This window comes from Bufo gargarizans, chromosome 11, assembly GCF_014858855.1.
Source record: "Bufo gargarizans isolate SCDJY-AF-19 chromosome 11, ASM1485885v1, whole genome shotgun sequence".
Lineage (NCBI taxonomy): Eukaryota > Metazoa > Chordata > Amphibia > Anura > Bufonidae > Bufo > Bufo gargarizans.
In genome coordinates, this window is record NC_058090.1 from 35,854,757 (window position 1) to 35,876,506 (window position 21,750).

A 21,750-nucleotide genomic window follows, 5' to 3' on the forward strand; every position below is an offset into this window, starting at 1 on the left:
CTAAGGGTCTGGGTGCATTGGAGCAGTGTGGTAGTGTGCACTCCAAGCTGGACAGACAAATGAGACCTTCTCGAACAGCTCTTGGTTCATGATTGGCTGCTTCTTCTCAGCCTCACTGTGTGGTACCGATATCTGCCTTGTCACATACTCTTCCATGGTGTCTTCACTGATTTTGAGTGGTGACTCTGTTTTTCCTGATTCCAGTTCATCCCAGTTAATTGAAGAGAAAAAGGTATGCTCACGTATGTTGCCTCTCATCCCTAATCTTAGAGACTTGTCCTTGCACAGGAGCCCAGTTAACAAGTCTTTAGCAGCATGGTCAAAGTTTTTAGATGTTTCTTGTTTTTGGACCATGTCAGTGACTTGTGCAACCGTCTCTGCAGGTCTACAGCCGGTTACTAAACCGTTGGTAATTACGCCTAAAGAAAACCAGTCTTCTGCAGCGTAATACGGCTCACCAGTGATCTTCTCTGGTGCAGGGCTCCCGTGAATGTCGCCTTCTCTTGTGACTCTGATAGCAAGACCAAAATCAGTGATCTTAATGTGGCCTTTTGTAGTCAAGAGGATGTTATCGGCTTTCAGGTCTCTGTGAACGATGCCTTTGGAATGGAGGAACTGTATTCCGCATACCATCTCTGCAACTAGAAATCTTACGGTGCAGAGGCTTAGCCATTGTCTCTCTTCAACCAAGTCATAGAGAGTCCCGCCAGTGACCAGCTCCATGACAAAGTAGATGTAGTTCTGAGTATGAAAAGCTCCATAGCCGTGAACCAGAAAGATGCTCTCCTGAGCAATCTGCAGGAATTCGCCTTCTTCTAATCCTGAAGACCACCATAGCGCTGATCTCTTTTTTACTGCTTTGATGGCAACACGTTCTTTCCGTATGAAGTCTGTTGCCAGCATCACCTTTCCAAAGCCACCTTCTCCGAGAACATGATGGAATGTAAATTTGTCCACCGTTAAAGGCGCTGTGACCTTTACCCCTTCTTCAGTGCTCTCTTTATGAGAGTAGTCGCTGTCTAGCTTAGCCTTCTTCCTTGGCTCCAGTTCATTCATGTTCATTTTGGATCTGCTATCTGTAAAGGGTCTTTTTATCCCACTTTGGTGCTTCTCTGTTGTTTCTCCCACTTCAAATGCAACATTTGGTTCTTTTGATTTTGTAGTTGTTGCACTTTCTACTTTCGGTCTTTTATGGGGGGCACCGTGGTCTTCTGTTTTGCGAGATCCTATCTTATTTTTGGAGCCCTTGACTGAGCTTTGATGTTTGGTTGATGTTTTATTGGGGTCATCAATTCCCCAAAGTTGTCTTCCTTTTTTAAGGATGTATGTTTTCTTCTTCTTTATGAATCCTGCAAACCTTCTCCACTGGTTCTGCAGTCCATGAAGAAATGAGATGTTGTTAGGCAGCTGAGTAGCAGGTTGGGCCTTGCTCACCTGCTGGCTGCATCCCTCCTGTGGATCCTCTATGGCAATTCCTCTCCATTTTGGTGTTATCTTCTCTTTCTCCTCTCCATTTTGTCTGTCTTCTCTCGATGGTGTTGTTGTTTTTTTTCTCTTTCTACTGGATCCCATGTTGAGTCTTGGACGTCAACCGGGCGCTTGTAGAAAAGAGTAAATAAAAGAAAGCAAAGAAGTAGCTAGCCAGCCGCAGAAATGTCTTTCCTCACCGAAGTGTTGAGAAAAACTGAGACGTAGGGTCCTCAGTGCTGCTGTAAAGAATGGTGTGATGTCATCATGATTGTGATGTCATCGATTCTGCCATAGGCAGCGCTTTTCAATCTGGTTTGATCTGGTTCAAGCTGGTTTGATCCAGCCGTAGTTTTATATGCAAATGAATGTATGTTTCTAAAACTACAATCTCATTAATAAAAATGTTAAATTAACACCCCTGTAAAAATGAATTGTCGGCCATGACATGGTGTGTAGATATGATTTCTACCTTTGTCCATCTTTTATTGGCTGTTGCTACATATTTTTATATTGTAGCATGAAACGGCTGCTATCTCTATGAATCTATTTTTTCGTGCCAGTAATTTAGGGAGGAGTATGTTAATTACCTCTCTTTACATAGTTGTCAGTGGGCGGTGTTATGATCATCCAAATTTAAAAGGATTGTCCAAGACCTGTAAGCAATCATGTGTGTCTGTGAGGCAATCTTCTTGTCCTTTAAGGCCTAAGAGAGCATTCAGTATTGGTGCTGGACCTGAGGTGTGGGAAGCATACTTGATTTCGAGTGAGGGATCACTGAGCAGTATTACCTCATATCCTGAAAGCCTTTGTGCAGACATGTGTTGAGTGTGGATGTTCTTGAGTAGGCCTACAACATCATGAGTGGTGTGCAAAATGGTGTGATGTCCCATTGTGAAAGGAGTTGCCAACTCAACCATCATAGCACAGGCTGCAAGAGAACACAGACATGCCGGCATCCCTTGGACAGAGGTGGGCATTACCTTCGAGAAAAATGCACATGGGCGCAACTTGCCTCCGTGTTCTTGTGTCAGTACGCCCGCCATGGTTTTACAATTTTGTTGTGCAAACATGTGGAAGGGCAGTTTGTAGTCAGGGAGGCCCAATCCTGGACTTGACATTAATGAACATTTCAAATAATCAAATGCATTGTACATTTCTGAAGAAATCTTATTAAATCTTGTGTGTCCTCCAATGTTGCCTGCCTCAAGACATTGTCATAGTAGGAACAGTCTGGGATCCATTGTCTGCAGTAGTTTATCATTCCAAGGAAGAATAGCATTTCCTTCTTGAAGTGCGGGGTGACCAGGCCCGCTACAGACTGGACTCTCTCTGGACTGATCCTTCTTTCCCCCTTTGAGATACGCCACTGAACAGGAACAGCAAGACTGGGGTAATCCAGTATTGCAGGCGGTGCTCACAGGTTGGCCACTCCCACTTTGCTAAATGTATAAAACTGTCAGCAACAATGGATCTTGGAGCCCGAAAGACATAGAAATGATGGATTTATTCATTTTTACATTCTCAAGTCCTGGTGTGGTGTTAGTATCCTGCGGGGGGTAGTAGTCATCACTGTAATATTATGAGTTGATACTTGAGTTTCCTCCTCATACTGTCTATCAATTAAACGTATTAATAGTGATAAATTGGAGCTTTTGTAGATGGGACTTCAGAGAAGTAGACTTACTAGAAATATCACAAGGACTTGTTCCTTTGGCGGATACAAACCAATGAGTACCTCCGTCTTCTAGTTAATTGGTGTCAATGTGAAACCGTCCAGCGGATCTTGATATGAACATAAACCCAACCCATGTCCTTGTAGCAGGGACAAGGTGTTTTGGGGGTTTTACACGCAGGATCCCTGCGGATCAGCTGTTTAAGTGCAGAGATCAGCCCCCTAGAATTGAATGGGGCTTAGCGCCAATACCAAGCACAGCACTATTCAATGTACGGCGCTTTGCTTGGTAAGAACGGAGAAGGCCGCGGCGCTAACGGTGCCAGTGCCTTCTAAAACAGTTGATCGGCAGGGATCTCATGTGTCGAACCCCCACCGATCAGATACTGATGACCTATCCTGAGGATAGGTCATCAGTTTTAAAATATTGGAAAAACCTTTTAACCTCTTCAGGGCCAAGCAAGTTTCCCTTTTGGAGTTTTGTTTTTTTTAATCTCTGCCTTCCCGGAGCCAAAACTTTTTTATTTTTGCGTTCACATAGCTGTATGAGGTCTTGTTTTTTTTTGCATTGAAACTGAAAGTAACAGGTCAGTTTTACCGTATAGAGAACGCCATAAAAAAAAAACCCATGTGGCGCAAGTAGACCCTTGTGTAATTCTATTACCAGACCGTCAAGACAAAAAAGGGAGGGAGCCTTGTTCTGCTGACGGGACTAAGGGAAAATAGATTTATATACTAAATCAAAAACTTCCCTTATGTCCCTTACAGCAGAACAATGTGGGGATGTAGAAAGAAGAATACTCTAGGGAGGGACCTCCTGCACTGACCTCAGGATAGACCTCCCAAAGGAAGTCTCATCTGAAGATCTGTTACACAACCTGTAGGGCAAATTAAAGGTATTATGCTTCAGAAATTAGGACAATCCAAACTCACTTTTGAGTAAGTAGATGCTGCTCCTTTTATCCATCGATATATGAAAGCTTTCATAGCTTTACAATCTCTGTTAAGGCCTAAGAAATATATAAGAAGGTTCTCATCCCTTCTAAATGTTGCCATTCTGTCCCAATAGGTGTGGAGGCAAGTCCAGTTGCAGCGTCCCGCTCAGGACATGTGGGAACTGCAAAATAGCTTTAAAACTGTATTATTATCTTGCATGTTATTTTGTACTACAACACCTGTTGTATCCCTGTTCATAGGCTGGTCTGCTGTAATTTATACATCCCACCACTAGATGGGGATAGTACTTAGGTCATATAAATACCTAGGTCAGGCCTAGAGGAAGGAGAGAAGTCAGGTGAGAGAGTAGCAGAGTCAGTGGTACCACACATTAGTGGGTGAAGCCAAATGCAGAAATGAGGTAGAGCCAAGGTATGAGGCGTAGGAGAGCGTTTTCCTCTTGTGACCTTCTTAGGTCCTAAATTACACTGATACAGAACCTTCAGGCTAAGCTAAACCCAGCCAAACCTATTAACAGTGGATCAGCAGGATTCCTTTAGGTTGCAAAGGCCTGTATATCTTTTCTTGGTGTCACGAACAGGATATTAACCCCTGCGCCATATTGGAGAGACTGTCGCATTTGACTAAGCCCCTTTGCTTTATTGAGAGACTTTTGCTTATTGTGTACTGTATTGGGCTACAGAACTATTTAAACTGTTTTGAAATTACATGGAGGTGCTATACTAGTCACCAGCATAAAAATCGCAGTGTTAAAAGTGAGAAAAACAGACATTTGTGTGTCACTAAAACGGCTTGCTGTCATTGAATATACTGTTTCTATACACTTAAGATGGCGGCCGGAGGCCTTGTTTGAAAAAAATACTGTGTCATCACTGTGGATAAGTTAGCGACACTCCCTGAAGAGCGGGAAAACGTAGTGCCGCCCATTTATGCTAAATTGTCCGGCCAAACCCATTCTACCTTTACTGTGTCCATTCCGAGAGGCCGAACCCTGTATGCAAATGCAGCGCCGCCTCCTCTGTTTGCAGCCACATCAAAGTGAGACGCCGCGCACGGGAGGAGAGTGTGACGTGCGTGTATCCAAAACATCGCAAGATTTACACAGACGAGCTAACGGAGAGGATTGCATTGCCTGCCGTCCCCCAAGTAGAAATCACAGTCTGTGAGTACTCCGATTTGCCCCTACTAAGCCTGAGGGAGCATCGATAGCCAGGAGCGCTGTCAGAGACTTAAACCAGCGCCGTCCAAACACTGTATTCAGCCGGCATCAAGTTTCTTAAAGGGCCATACACCCGCAAGATAGCGGTTGCCCATAGCAACACCACATAAAAAGTGTATATAGCCACATTTTACCATGTCTGTGCAGGAAGATAAGGTGCAGCCTGACCTCCGCAGACCTCCTGCGGCGGCCGCAGCCAGTCTCAGCGCAATACCAACTGCTGCAGCACCAAGCTTAATGCCTTTAACCATGCCTTATTATTTTGGGGCCCCCTGGTTCCCACGGTATTCTGGAGAGGTTCATACTTTAAGGGACTTTAAAGAGAAAATTCTTGCTGTGTTCAGATTGTACCCTGTATCCCCAGAACAACAGATGGAGATTCTCCTTGCACAATTGGAAGGAGCTGCTCGCAGAGAAGTGAAATCCTGGCCAAGCTCAGAGAGGACGACACTGGAGCAGATATTTGAACGTCTCTACACCACCTTTGAACCCAGAACCGTGTCAGAGGTCAAGATGAGGTTCTTCAGCAAGAAACAGCAATCGGGTTAGTCGCTCAGAGACTTTGCATTATCTTTGCAGGAAGCCCTTAGAGCTGTTGTCCAAGTAGACCCCCGTGAGGCAGAGAATCAGGACAAAACCCTGAAAAAGCAATTTATTGAAGGTGTCAATACAGACCATTTAAAGAGCCAACTAAGAATGCTAGCCGCCCAGCATCCAGGTGCTGCCTTCTTAGACTTTAAAGAGTTAGCTATCAGTATGCTGGGAAAAAGTCCACCAACGGAACCCGTTGGATCCGCTGTAGTGCCAGCAACACAGCAGGTCACCCATGTAAAACCTTTACCTGTCGTCAGTCAGGCAACTCAAGCCCCAATTCCTGACACAGTTGCTCTACTTACTGAGCAAGTCCAATTCCTGACTAACAGTCTGGAGAAAGTTCACCAAAAGTGGGAGAAACCATTATTGCTGGAGGATGAAAAACCTGTGTCCAGAAGGCTCTTCTCTCCTGACTCCTGACTGGACGCCCACCTGACCGCACTAGTACCCCCAGGCGGCCTATCTGCACATACTGTCACAAGCCAGGCCATACTGAAGCAACCTGCTGGCAGTTAAACGGGTGACCCCAGAGGCCAAGGACCACCCCTCGGGAGGTAAATAAATAGGTCCAGAAGATCCCTATTGGATGCCAAGATATGTAGGATCCCGTCCAGAAGTGACACTTCAGATAAATGGAATTCCTTTTGTTGCCCTAGTTGACACAGGATCCCAAGTCACCAACAAACAGCATTTGAAAAATACTGGGACCAAAATCAGCTTACCCAGCCCCCAAAATCCTGGCTGAATCTCATAGCCAGTAACGGCAAACCTGTACCAATACTTGGTTATTGGGAACCTACCATTTAAGTAGGAAGAACTACACTATCCCAACAGGGCATTATTGTGGTACAAGTCAAAGAAAATAACAATAACACTCCGATAGTCCTAGGAATGAATGTCCTCAGGAACTGTTATGTTGAAATGCTGGAAGCATTGCACCAGTCAGTGCCTACTGCTTCTTCTGCTTCTAAGAAGGTAATCCAACAAACCATCCGTGTACTAAATACGCAACAGAGATTCGCCAATGAAAAAGGAGAAATCTGCTGTGTCCGCATCCGATATAATCAACCTGTGATTCTCAAACCCAACACCAAAACCCTCTTGTGGTGCCGAGCTGTAGTCGGAATTCAAGGTCAAGACTACAAAGCCTTGGTAGAGCCAGTTGTCTTGGAAGACTATCCTCTAGTTAGAGCTGCAAGAAGCCTAGTAACCGTCTCTGAAGGTAAAGTGCCTATTCGTCTTCTAAATTTGAGTGATCACAGTGTAACATTAACAAAGTACCATCCCATTGCACAGCTGATCCAAATTACATTTCAAGATGTCATCAGCGTGGCTACAGATACCAAAGAGCAACTTACTAAGAGACAACACCCACAGGGCCAAAATTTAAGCACCCCCTGGTGGAAAGAACTTCACGTGGGAGATGCTTCCACACCAGAATACCAATTGGAGGGAGTGATGAAAATCGTGAAAGAGCATCACCGTGCCTTCAGTAAGCATTCTACAGACTAGTAGAAGTAGATATCATAAAGCACTCTATCCCTACTAGTTCACACCAACCGATCAAGGAAAGGTATTGGCCTATACCACCTACTATGTACCAATCCGTAAAGCAAATGATCCAGGAGATGAAAGACTCCAATATCATCAAAGACAGCCATAGTCCATGGGCTGCCCCACTAGTCCTTGTCCGAAAAAAAGACGGCAACATCAGATTCTGTATGGACTAAAGAAAAATCAACCAAATTACCCACAAAGATGCTTACCCTTTACCACGCATAGAGGAATCCTTGACAGCTTTAGGATCTTCAGCCTACTTCTCTACTCTTGATTTAACCAGTGCATACTGGCAAGTACCAATGGCACCTGAAGATCGTGAGAAGACTGCATTTACCACCCCTATGGGCCTATTTGAGTTCAACTGCATGCCTTTTGGACTTTGCAATGCGCCTGGAACTTTTTAAAGATTAATGGAGCGTTGTCTGGGCCACAAAAATTTTGAAACTGTCCTGTTGTACTTAGACATTGTCATCATCTACTCCAAATCTTATGAAGATCACTTGAAACATCTGGCCGAAGTTTTTCAAGTTCTCATTAAACATGGACTCAAATTCAAATCATCTAAGTGTTATCTACTGAAACCAGAAGTTAAATACTTAGGGCATATTGTCAGCTCTTAAGGTGTTAAAACCAGATCCAGAGAAGATAGCCGCAGTCCGAAATTGGCCTACTCCCACTACGGTGAAAGAAGTGAGAAGTTTCCTCAGTTTCGCAGGATATTACAGCCGCTTTATTCCTCATTTTGCCCAAATTGCAGAACCAATATTAGAACTTCTGAGAGGACATCCTAAAAGGTATCAGAAATCTCCAATACCAGTTGAATTGATCATTGAAAGAGAAATTGCCTTGCAGCTCCTGAAAAAGAAGTTAACAGAACCACCAATCTTAGGTTATCCGGATTACCAACAGCCATTTAATCTTTATACAGATGCCAGTAAGAAAGGCCTGGGAGCTGTTTTGTCACAAATACAAAAAGGTAAAGAAAAAGTCATTTCCTACGCTAGTAGATCTCTTAGAGGTACTGAAAGAAACGACCAAAACTATAGTTCCTTCAAATTGAAATTCCTCGCACTCGTGTGGGCTGTTACAGAAAAATTTGAAGATTACCTTGCCGCAACACCCTTCGTGGCCTTCACAGATAACAACCCGCTAGCGCATCTTAACACCGCCAAGTTAGGAGCATTAGAACAAAGATGGGCCTCACGCCTTGCTAACTACAATTTCACCATGAAATACAGAACAGGTAAAGCAAATGAAAATGCGGATGCATTATCCGGTCTGCCAACCCAAGAAGACCCCACTATACAAGAAGATGTTTGGGAAAAGGTAGAGATGCCATCCTTCTACAATAATCAAAGCAAAAGGTGGCTACTTTGAAGAACCTACAATATGACATATTTTCAGTTGTTTCACACTTTTTTGTTATGTATATAATTCCACATGTGATAATTCATAGTTTTGATGCCTTCAGTGTGAATCTACAATTTTCATAGTCATGAAAATAAAGAAACATAGAAACATAGAATGTGTCGGCAGATAAGAACCATTTGGCCCATCTAGTCTGCCCAATATATCTGAATCCTATGAATAGTCCCTGGCCCTATCTTATATGAAGGATAGCCTTATGCCTATCCCATGCATGCTTAAACTCCTTCACTGTATTTGCAGCTACCACTTCTGCAGGAAGGCTATTCCATGCATCCACTACTCTCTCAGTAAAGTAATACTTCCTTATATTACTTTTAAACCTTTGCCCCTCTAATTTAAAACTGTGTCCTCTTGTGGTAGTTTTTCTTCTTTTAAATATTCTCTCCTCCTTTACCGAGTTGATTCCCTTTATGTATTTAAAAGTTTCTATCATATCCCCTCTGTCTCTTCTTTCTTCCAAGCTATACATATTAAGGTCCTTTAACCTTTCCTGGTAAGTTTTATCCTGCAATCCATGTACTAGTTTAGTAGCTCTTCTCTGAACTCTCACCAAAGTATCAGTATCCTTCTGGAGCTATGGCCTCCAGTACTGCGCACAATACTCCAAGTGAGGTCTCACCAGTGTTCTGTACAGCGGCATAAGCACTTCACTCTTTCTACTGCTTATACCTCTCCCTATACATCCAAGCATTCTGGTGGCATTTCGTGCTGAGAAAACTCTTTGAATGAGAAGGTGTGTCCAAACTTTTGGTCTGTACTGTATATCAAATCCTAATACCACGCCAAGATGCAAGAATTATTCTTGAGATGTACCATGATCAATCAGGACACTTTGGCGTGCAGAAGACAGAAGCCACCATCCGTAGAAGATTCTACTGGATCGGGATGAGAGGAGACATTGAAAAATGGTGTTGAGAATGTTCCACCTGTGCTGTTGGAAGAAATGAGAAACATGACCAAAAAGCACCCTTACATTCCATTGTAAGCAGAACACTGCTAGAAATAGTTGCAATTGACCATGTGATGCTGGAACCAAGTCGCTCAGGTTACACATACGCTATGACCATCATTGATCATTACACTAAATTTGTGGTAGCCGTGCCTGTCAAAGACTTGACCGCTAAAACAACTGCAGATGCTTTCTGGAAACATTTCTTGTTGCCATACAGATCAGGGATCTGGTTTTGAATCGCAACTCTTCAAAGTACTGTGTTCCTTTCACAACTGTCAGAAAATCAGGACCACAGCATATCATCCCCAATGGAATGGGCTTTTTGAAAAAATAAACCAAACTTTAATTGAGATATTAAGAGCGGTACCACCTGCTACCAGAAATGATTGGCCTACTTTATTGCCTCAATTAATGTATACCTACAATAACACTATTCATTGTTCTACTGGGTATACACCCTACTACCTTATGTTTGGCCGACAAGGTACATTACCTGCTGATCATACTTTGGGCGTACAAGTGCCTGATGTAATCAACCCTCTACCAAAAACTGATTGGGTGAGTGAGCACCAAAGACGTTTGATTGATGCCCAAGAAATTATTCAACAACGCATGGGACATGCTCATGAAAAACAACAGAAAGATTACAATCAATCTTCCAAGGCAGAACCTCTCAAAATTGGTGATCGTGTGTGGTTAAAAAATAACCATCGTACCAGCAAATTAGATAGCAAATGGGAGAGAGAACTTTACACCATTACTGCTATTCTCAATCCAGAGACTGATACTTATGAGATTACTCAAGAGGGCAAATCACGTTTAGTGCATCGAAATCTCCTAAAATTGTGTCTCAAAGAAGATACTCCAGAAGAAACTCTTCAAGAAGAGGCTGTTCGAGAGGAAATTCAATCCATAGCGCCAGAACTTGAAAAATCATCTGAATTAGAGGAACCAATACAGCCTTTGGGAAAAACATTATTAGACTCTGATCCTTTGCAATGGTTTTTAACTCCATGGCTCAACATCTTAGTGCCTGCTAAGACCAACACCGCCACACCTCAACCAGAAGTTGTAATTACTGCAGCTCAGGAAACACAAAGTTCCCTTGAAACAAGGCCTGCAGAGTCTCAGCCACTTCGTAGATCCGACAGGATTACAAGAGGACAACCACCTGTCCATTACAGAGATTTCCTGCCCCAGCAGCCGAGAAGACAACTTCCAGCTCTGCCAATTCAACGTTGAGTACGTCCTTAACTTGTCTGGAGTTCCAGAGATCAAGAAAAAGACTAACCTACATTTATTATGTTCCATTTTCCTTAAAGGACTTTTTAAGGGACTTTTTTGTCTTTCATCAGTTTTGCAACGTTCAAGCCTGCACCCGGAGATAGACTTTCACGCACCTGAGCCTCCGTGATATACTATTTTCATATTCTCCTATGCCCAGGGAACGGACTCATACCCTGTGAGCCTCCTGAGATTTTATTTTTGTTTTTCTTCATCATTATGGACTATTATGGCTTTTCCAGTACATCATCAGTCTTCAGAGGAAAATTGCTACCCCATTTGTCACATTTTGTGAGATATGTTTGCCTAACCCATTTTTACTTGCAGGTACAAGAAGTACAAGAATGAGGTTATGGTATTGTTTCCTATGCATGCATGCTTTTTCCCCTTCTTATATCTTACAGGAAGATACAACATCGAGTCAAGAATTTGTTGAGGTCCATACCATGGGGGTATGCAGCGTCCCACTCAGTACACGTGGGAACTGCAAAATAGCTTTAAAACGGTATTATCATCTTGCATGTTATTTTGTACTACAACACCTGTTGTATCCCTGTTCATAGGTTGGTCTGGTGTAATGTATACATCCCACCACTAGATGGGGATAGTACTTAGGTCATATAAATACCTAGGTCAGGCCTAGAGGAAGGGAAGGAAGGAGAGAAGTCAAGTGAGAGAGTAGCAGAGTCAGTGGTACTCTGAGGCTATACACCACACATTAGTGGGTGAAGCCAAATGCAGAAATGAGGTAGAGCCAAGGTATGAGGCGCAGGAGAGCGTTTTCCTCTTGTGACCTTCTTAGATCCTAGATCCTGAAACCAGAGGATAGCGTTTTCGTCCCTGGAAGAAGTTAACCAAACTAAAGAGAGACATCGGTGATAACAGCCATTACTAAAGGCTTAATGGACACCTTTGCACATGGTGGAGGACAATCTAGCTACAGGCAGCCTCACCATACTTTGAAGAATACAGATTAGCTACCTGTTTAAGGGCTTGGAAGTTAGAGAAACAAAAAGGACTAAGCATACCCAATAGGTATTACAGGCAACCTCACCAAATAACACTGATACAGAACCTTCAGGCTAAGCTAAACCCAGCCAAACCTATTACAGTGGATCAGCAGGATTCCTTTAAGTTGCAAAGGACTGTATTCTATTTGATGTACATGCTGCAACTGGAAGCCAACATCAGTAAAAGCTGTGAGTTGTATCCTACCACTGTCTACTTCATTCTTACCATTGGTTGTACCACCATTAACGGTACTGGCGTCACAATTAATACCATCAAGGGACTCAGCCGCAACAAGCACCCTAAGCACCCCTGACATCAAGGGGTCAACCTCCATATTGGCTGATGCTTCCCTACACAGAGCGTGCCCGGGAGGATTTCGTGCTGTCCACCTCAACACTGTGCTGCCAGCCCAGGGAGGCTTTCTGCTAACCGTGAGTAAACCGATGAACTGTGTGTTATTGTTTGGCCCCTCATCGGCCCACCGTGCACCTCACGTGTTGCCCCTGCGGTACTGGCTGGCTGCACAGTGTGCTCCATTGAACCTCATCTTGAGATGAGTCTTACTCAGATAGCACAGGATATTTGTAATTGACGGCACTTTTGGCCTAAAGGAGGACAGAAACCTAAGTAAGACTTTAGTCTCTAAAAATACAATGTAGGGATAAGAAGAGCTGAGAGCTTGAAGCTCTCTCACTTTCTTTGCAGATATCACTGTCTGTTACCAAAGCAATAAACTGGAGGTGTCTTACCCATTCTCTCATGAAAACAGCCAAGCGAAGGGACTGATGATTTCAAGCTATTGGCTCATGGAGATCTTTGAAGTTTAGGGATATCATCTTGTCTCCAACCTGTAGCAGAGAGAGTACAGACTGAACCTTTTTATTATGCATTTTTTTTAGTTCTTTGAGGTCTATTATAATACCCAGTCCCCTGAAGGCTTTGGTGCTAGAAGGTCTCTTGAGTACACCACTAGACCTCTCTGTGACTCGGAAACCTCTAAGAGAACTTCCTTTTGAAGTAAATCTAGAATGGAGACATCTAGGATAGTCTCTCTGTTGGGGGCTACTTTTGTGATCATTATAAATCGATCTAAAGGAGGACTCGAAAAGTACATAGTGTAACCATACTTTATAATATTTAAAACCCAAGGGTCTGAAATGTTATTTTCCTAGGCTCCTAATTCTGAATATTTCTGGCATCAGAATTCTGTTGTCCTAGGCTTGTTTGATCCATGGTTTCTTTTGGCCTCTCTTAGGGCTGTTGACCTAAATGTCCTTTAGGGCTCTTGCACATGACCGTTGGCTGTTTTGCGGTTCGCAAATTGCGGATCCTGAAATCATGGATACCGGCAATGTGCATTCCGCATTTTGCGGAACAGAAAGGCCGGCCCCTGATACAACAGTCCTATCCTTGTCCGTAATGTGGAAAATAATAACACATGTTTTATTTTTATGCGGAACGGACATGGAAAGCACATTCCGTTCATTTCCTTTCTTTGTGGCCCCATTGAAGTGAATGGTTTCGCACACAGCCCACAAAAAAAATAAAAATAATGGTACAGACATGGGAAAACAACACGGTCATATGCATGAGCCCTTAGATTGCCTTGGATTGTATCTGAGTGGAGAACACCTATGAAAGGATCTCTAACCTCCCCTCCCTCTGCAAACCTGAGGAGAAGACTTGCCTCTCTTATCAGAAAGGTTTTCCATTAACTCATCCAACTCTGAGCCATATAATCGACCAGGCTTATGAACCATGTTGCACAGACTATTCTTAGAGGAAACATCCGCTTGCCTCTAGTTTAACCCCTGGTGTCCTTCTGCCAGCTGAGGATAGGACCATGCTTCTAGCTGCTAACTTGGTTTTGGCCATAGTGGAATACAATAAAAAGTCTGTAGCTCAGCTCAGTTTGAAATAGGTGAGAATCTAATCTCTGGAATGGCCTGTGTGTTGTGTTGAATCTGTTGTGTATACATTTAGAAAGGGAAAGCATAGTGTCATATTGTGCTAGCCTCGCCTTAGTCTGGGCTGCGGCAGTTGGGCACATTCAATCCTATCTATGGGGTCTTTCAGATTGGCACCAATGGTGCAATGGTTCTCTTAGATAGCTTCGCTATAGCCACATCCACCTTGGGGGGCTTAAACCAATCCAGATCTAGTTCATCCTCTAAGGGAAATATAAGCTTAAAGAGCATCTGTCAGCAGATTTGTACCTATTGTGGGGATTCACTCTGGTAGTTAGGATTAGCGGGTGCAGCACAGAGGCAAAGTACAAGTTCTTGCTTCAAAACATCAGTGTTTATTCACACATGAAAGCAAAAACAAAAACGCAAGTTGCTTGGTGATCATTCACACACATGAAAAGTTCATATACAAAACAGTCACCTTTTATCCTGGGTGTCACTTCACACCCTGTTAGAAGTTCTGCTTTGTCAAGTCCACAGGCAGGCGATAGGCGGCCTCTTTGCCCTCACAGGGGTCTGAGCCCTCCAGCCCGGCTCAAGCCACAGATCCCAACACAGACCTCCTGAGCTCCACTGTCAGACAGAGGTAATCCTCTCCACCTGGCAGTGCTGGCTGGTTTTTATGCCTAGCAAAACCCGGCCTGGAACATGGGGAATAGTCACCCACCCAGCACTTTGACTACTCCCAGTAAGAGCCGTCCCAGATCAGCTATTATAGCCATACTAAGTTTCAAGGTGTCAAACAGCAACTGCTGCTGACACATAAAAACCGGCTCTTATTCCACCGAGGCCCAGAACCTCAGTGACACGTACCTATCATCCACGATGATTCCTTTGTACCTTCTTACACAATTAAACTGGCTGACCTGTTACATGTACGCTTGGCAGCTGAAGACATCTGTGTTGGTTCCATGTTCATATGTGCACGCATTGCTGAGAAATGATGTGTTGATATATGCAAATGAGCCTCTAGGAGCAACGGGGGCGTTACTGTTACACCTCGAGGCTCAGCTCTCTCTGCAATGGCAATGCCATTTGGTTAAGCTGGACATTGTTCACAAAGAAACGGTCTTCAGTGTGGGATGTGGCCAGAGGACGTCCACTTCTATACCTTTTTGTGACTCTTCCAGTCTCTCTGTTACAACCTGCTGATGACACTCTGTGACGCTCTAAGCTCAGCGACCACTTCCGTCTGAGAACATTCTGCTTGAAGACTTGCAATGACGAGGTACTGTTGATCAATTGTTAGGTGTCGTCTTGGTCTCATGATGTCAAAATGTGAACAGCATGATGAGGAGGACTGTTTAATTAACAAAATTACAACTTGGGACATTATGGGCCACTATGTGGGGCATTATTACTGTTGGGTCCACTATGGGGGACATTATGAGTCAGCATGGAGGACATTATTACTGCTGGGCGCACTATGGGGAACATAATTACTGTTGCGGGCCACAGAGGCTCATTTGCATATAGTAAAACATAATTTTTCTCAGCACATATGAACATGGGACCAACACAGATCCCTTCAGCTGTCAAGCACACATGCAGCAGGACAGCCGGTATCATTGAAAGCAGTATATTAGAAGTAACGTTCCTGTCTGCACCTATATTAGATATAGGTAACGCTTTCAATTTGGTGAGCAGTCAAATATGTCACTGGCAGATGATCAAGATGTATCGGGTACACTGTTCTTGTCTTTGTGCTCCTTTGGCATATACAAAGTACTATATATGTTTGGAGCAGTCTCTACGCTCCTTCCTCGGTAGTACTTAGCTTAAAACCAGTATCGTAGGAGACCGCCGCTGCTGCTTCTCCCCGTGCCTGGAAAAACATCCTGTCACGGATGGTGTTGCAGAAAACTAGAAGACACAAATAAAGATCCGACTGACTTGATCCCAAACTAAGGAACATAAGGGTGAGCCCTATAAAAGCCCTAGAGCTCTCCCTGACTGCTCAGCCCATGCAAAGATCTTTATGATAGATAATTGCATGCCCTCGTACCTAGACTGTGTGACACCTGAAAACCCTATAATAGTGAGGGGACACGACCACCGGCTCCCTACACTTAATACGGAGGGAGTCAGGGTCACCTAGGATCAAGTCAACAGGAAAACAAAAAAAGGAACAGACTTATCTGAGGAACCAGCAGTTGCAGCATCTAGCAGTGAGCACAATCCATGAAGTTGTATAAACCGCAAAGTGATGCAGTATGGGAGGGGATATAAAGGGATGCAATCAGTGCAACTAGATGACAGCTGAGAGAGGGAAACGAGATGACAAAACGAAACCAAAACAAAAGAACCTCAAGCAAGAGGTACTGAAGAACGTATGTCAGAGCTTCTCAGAGATCTGGCGGTGACACATCCGGTGTCGGGGGGGGGGGGGAGCAGCCAATGGCAGACGGGGGATGAGCCTCCCTAGCGTCAACCGTGATGCTAGGGAGGCTCGTCCCTGTCTGCCCCCCCCTCAACACCTGATGTTTTCATCCGGGCACGGGGAGAAGCAACAGCGGTGGTGCGGGGACCAGGAACGGCGCAGGGAGCCAGGTAAGTATATTCATTGTGAGGGGCCCGGGCATATGGGGGACATTTTTTTTGTCTTGGATAACCGCTTTAAGCTTTACCAGCACAGTGATGCTCCTGGATACCCTCTTACCTAAACCTGTTCCCTTGAAGGGGGCAGCACCGAAAAAGTGCAAGAAAACGTGCACTTGTGTGTTGTAACGTCTAGATGTTTTCAGTTCTTAGGCTGCCTGTTCTGAATTCTTGAACACCGCACCACCATGTTGTGTTCTGTATTCACCCCTAAGTGGAATTTTTCCATCTTCTGCATGAGTAAATACACAAAATGAAAATCAGCGTACAGTCTGCTTATTATTATTAAAACATAATTTTTCTCAGCACATATGAACATGGGACCAACACAGATGCCTTCAGCTGTCAAGCACACATGCAGCAGGACAGCCGGTATCATTGAAAGCAGTATATTAGAAGTAACGTTCCTGTCTGCACCTATATTAGATATAGGTAACGCTTTCAATTTGGTGAGCAGTCAAATATGTCACTGGCAGATGATCAAGATGTATCAGGTACACTGTTGTCTTTGTGCTCCTTTGGCATATACAAAGTACTATATATGTTTGGAGCAGTCTCTACGCTCCTTCCTCGGTAGTACTTAGCTTAAAACCAGTATCGTAGGAGACCGCCGCTGCTGCTTCTCCCCGTGCCTGGAAAAACATCCTGTCACGGATGGTGTTGCAGAAAACTAGAAGACACAAATAAAGATCCGACTGACTTGATCCCAAACTAAGGAACATAAGGGTGAGCCCTATAAAAGCCCTAGAGCTCTCCCTGACTGCTCAGCCCATGCAAAGATCTTTATGATAGATAATTGCATGCCCTCGTACCTAGACTGTGTGACACCTGAAAACCCTATAATAGTGAGGGGACACGACCACCGGCTCCCTACACTTAATACGGAGGGAGTCAGGGTCACCTAGGATCAAGCCAACAGGAAAACACAAATAAAGGAACAGACTTATCTGAGGAACCAGCAGTTGCAGCATCTAGCAGTGAGCACAATCCATGAAGTTGTATAAACCGCAAAGTGATGCAGTATGGGAGGGGATATAAAGGGATGCAATCAGTGCAACTAGATGACAGCTGAGAGAGGGAAACGAGATGACAAAACGAAACCAAAACAAAAGAACCTCAAGCAAGAGGTACTGAAGAACGTCTGTCAGAGCTTCTCAGAGATCTGGCGGTGACACATCCGGTGTCGGGGGGGGGGGAGCAGCCAATGGCAGACGGGGGATGCTAGGGAGGCTCGTCCCTGTCTGCCCCCCCCCAACACCTGATGTTTTCATCCGGGCACGGGGAGAAGCAACAGCGGTGGTGCGGGGACCAGGAACGGTGCAGGGAGGGGCCCAGGCATATGGGGGACATTTTTTTTGTCTTGGATAACCGCTTTAAGCTTTACCAGCACAGTGATGCTCCTGGATACCCTCTTACCTAAACCTGTTCCCTTGAAGGGGGCAGCACCGAAAAAGTGCAAGAAAACGTGCACTTGTGTGTTGTAACGTCTAGATGTTTTCAGTTCTTGGACTGCCTGTTCTGAATTCTTGAACACCGCACCACCATGTTGTGTTCTGTATTCACCTCTAAGTGGAATTTTTCCATCTTCTGCATGAGTAAATACACAAAATGAAAATCAGCGTACAGTCTGCTTATTGAGGATATTGCTGAGCACCTAATTATCGTAGATGATATACTAAATGAACTTAGCTATTCTGTAATGACATCAGTACGTTTCCAGATGGCCTATGAGTAACTCTTAATAGCTACAATGTCCAAGTTGAGCCAGGGCCCACCACCTAACCTGATGTGTTCTCTGACCTTCTTCTCGGGTGGCTCTTACGTGGCTATGGATAAATCATGCTTCTTTTGATTAGTGCAGTGCTTCTCAATTATTTTCTGTCATGCCCCCCCCCTAGGAAGAAGAAAACATTTTGCGCCCCCCGCGCGCGACTGTAAATAGTATGGTGGGATCTGTGGATGACGGACACTTATGGGGGGGGGGGGGATCTGTGGCTGGCACTGTTACAGGGGGATCTGTGGCTGGCACTGTTATATATGTGCCATCCACAGACCCCCCACCCCATAACAGTGCCATCCACAGTGCCCCCCCCAGCCCATAACAGTGCCATCCACAGACCCCCACCCCTTAACTGTGCCATCCACAGATTCTGTGTGCCCGCCGCCGCCGTTTAAAGTTATTAAACATGCCCCCCTCACTCCTAATAGTACCAAATATCCGAATTTCTTCTGTATAATGCCGCCGGGTGGCCGGCGCGTCCCTCAGTGACGTCACTTGTCTGCGCTGCCTGCTTCATTCATAAAGCAGGCGGCGCAGGCATGTGACATCACTGAGGGACGCGCCGGCCGCCCGGCCTGCCTGCCGGCATTATACAGAAGAAATTCGGATATACGCTACTATTAGGAGTGAGGGGGGCATGTGTAATAACTTTTAATTCAATAATACATTTTATATTAGTATACCGGAGGGAGCGGTGGGGCGGGGCTATAGTACAGTGACTGCACCGCGCCATTGCTATTGCCGGCCCCCAGCCTGCGCCGGCCTCTGATCAAAGGAAGGGAGATGAGCGCTTCCACAATGGATGCGCTCATCTCCCTGCCGCATATTACACTGCGAGCTGTCGGCCGCCCGGCGCCCAGCCCGCACACCCCAAAGGCCGGCCCTGAACGAGCCCCCCTTTACGGAGCCTGGCGCCCCCCCTGGGGGGCGCGCCCCACTATTTGAGAAGCACTGGATTAGTGAGATGTTATTTTTTGGTGCTCTGTATTTGAATTGGTGGGCCCTCCTGACAGACGGTGTGGCGTATTCTAGACTCCAGACATCCCACTTGCCTAACTGCACCTTGCCTACATGTCCTTACAATGACCATTCGTGCTGCCGCTATACTGCGCTCCGGTTTCCTATGTGTGAATCAGGGCTATCACCTCAGTCTGCAGTACTGTACTATATTTTGTACTCTTTGGTTCATTCCTTGCCTGAGCAATAGGTCTCTCTAGCTTGTAAAAGATCTCTAATCCTTTTGTCTGCCTGTGCACCTTCTGCCTAATTCTTGGATTGTGACCTATTGCAGCCAGGCCTGACCCGTGCCTGTTCACTGTGACCTGACCTTTTGTATTGTTTCAATGATTTGCAAAAACTCTACCTGCCCTTGACCTCTGCCTGTTTCCTGACTACGTGTATTGCCTGAGCCCTTGGCACCCCAGTGTCTCTGATTCCAGTGGATCAGCAGCCAACCATACCGGAACTATTCCAAGAGGTAGCGTCCTGGTGGCTTCCCTGCGGGGAAGGCCAGATATCTATATAAGGGATAAAGGGTAAAAACCTTGGGACTGCCAGGATAGCCCAAAGTCAAACGGGTTGGTTGGCACAGTGGGTTCACATTCTCACTGTCCATAACCCATTTCCAATGGCTCATTTGCATATAGTAAAACATCATGTTTCTCAGCAGTGCGGGCACATATGAACATGGGACCAACACAGATGCCTTCAGCTGCCAAGCGCACATGTAACAGGTCAGCCAGTGTCATAGGTACAAAACTGCTGACAGATGCACTTAAAGGACATGTGCACACGGTAGTGTAGTTTATACAGATTTTCATGCGGATTTCATCACGTTTCCACGCCACATCCCGCATGATTGCAGATTTTGTCTCAGATTTTCCCTAGATCTCACCCTATGCATTGCAAATCTGATTCTGTGGATTTCAACACCGCAGGTCAATTTCTGTGCAGAAAATACAGCGCCGTGTACACGAGAGTTTAAAAAATCTCGTCTACACGGCTGGTACTGCATTACCACTGCGGAGTATCCGCGTTTAATACGCACCGTGTGCACGGGGCCCAATGGTTTCTCTCCTTTTATGATCCACTCCTGATGATGGCTTCAGGGGGAGTGTTTTCTGTTATGAATCTGCATCCGTTTTTTTAGGATGCGTTTTTTTAGGCGGATTTGATGTGGATTTTCATTCCTGCACACTTAAAGGGGTCATCTGACAATAAATATTGATCAGCTATCCTCAGGATAGGTCATCACTATCAGATTGGTGGGGGCCCAACACCCAGCACGCCACCGATCAGCTGTTAGAAGAAGTGGGGCGCTCTGTGGGGCCATGTGACGCCACCTTACATCAGTCCCATGGCCTACATGCACAGCCACTATACAATGTACGGCGCTGTGCTTGGAGAGATGCCGGAGCTCAGCGGCTCCCTGAAACGGCTGATCAGTGCAGGCGCCGGGACCCCCACCGCTCTGATACTGATGACAAGAATGAGGCACGACAAAATCCATCGCGTATCCCGCGGCAGAAACTGCTGCGGTTTCAAAGGGTATGGACCTGCTTTCGGTTTAGCGCCACTGTATCCCGCCACCACTTTCGGAGGTGTCCGTGCGGTAACTGGGCCTGTACCATCTGGGCAGGTTGTGGAATACCACATGGCCAAAATCACTAGGCCATTGAAAACAGTGGGAGGTGCTCTCAGCACACATTCAGTGTAGTTTTCAGCGCCGAATCCATGCTAAAATCTGCGCCCAAAAAAAAAATCTTAATAGGAATTCGGAATCTGCTTCCAGAGTGGGCAGAACACTTCTTTTTCCCGCGGCGAGTTTTTTTAAAACCACATGCAGAGAAATAAAGCGGTCTGAATTATCCATGCGGATTCAACATTGAAATCAATGGAGAATATCCGCATGCGCTTACTGGCGTGCCTGTGACTTCACCAGGAATCCCCACTTATTATCCTGCATGCTGACGTTCTCCCGCCCATCACATTAGCAGTATGGACACTGTGTGACTGCTACTCCAGCAATTCCCCGCTACACTTCCTGATGGGCGGGTGTCAGGGAGGACTTTCCCCACTAGGGGGCAGCACGGGGCACTTGACATTCCTACAGTGGCCGAGTGTTCAGGAAGACGCCGCCTCCACATCACACACTTGTTACTCGCCTCAGCTGCCGCTCCAAGAGGGGAGGGCCTCGCTCCTATTGGTTGCCGCGGGAGGGCGCTGAGCGCCCATAGGCTAGAAGTAACAGTGTGGGCG

General features: G+C 45.3%; 1 protein-coding gene across 1 annotated transcript; it reads right to left on the reverse strand.

Moving 5' to 3' along the window:
* On the reverse strand, positions 1 to 1,572 carry LOC122921272 (cAMP-dependent protein kinase type 2-like). The gene has a single exon (XM_044271250.1). The coding sequence runs from the start codon at positions 1,570 to 1,572 to the stop codon at positions 1 to 3; it is 1,572 nt and encodes a 523-aa protein (XP_044127185.1).
* Between the last annotated feature and the right edge of the window lie 20,178 nt (positions 1,573 to 21,750).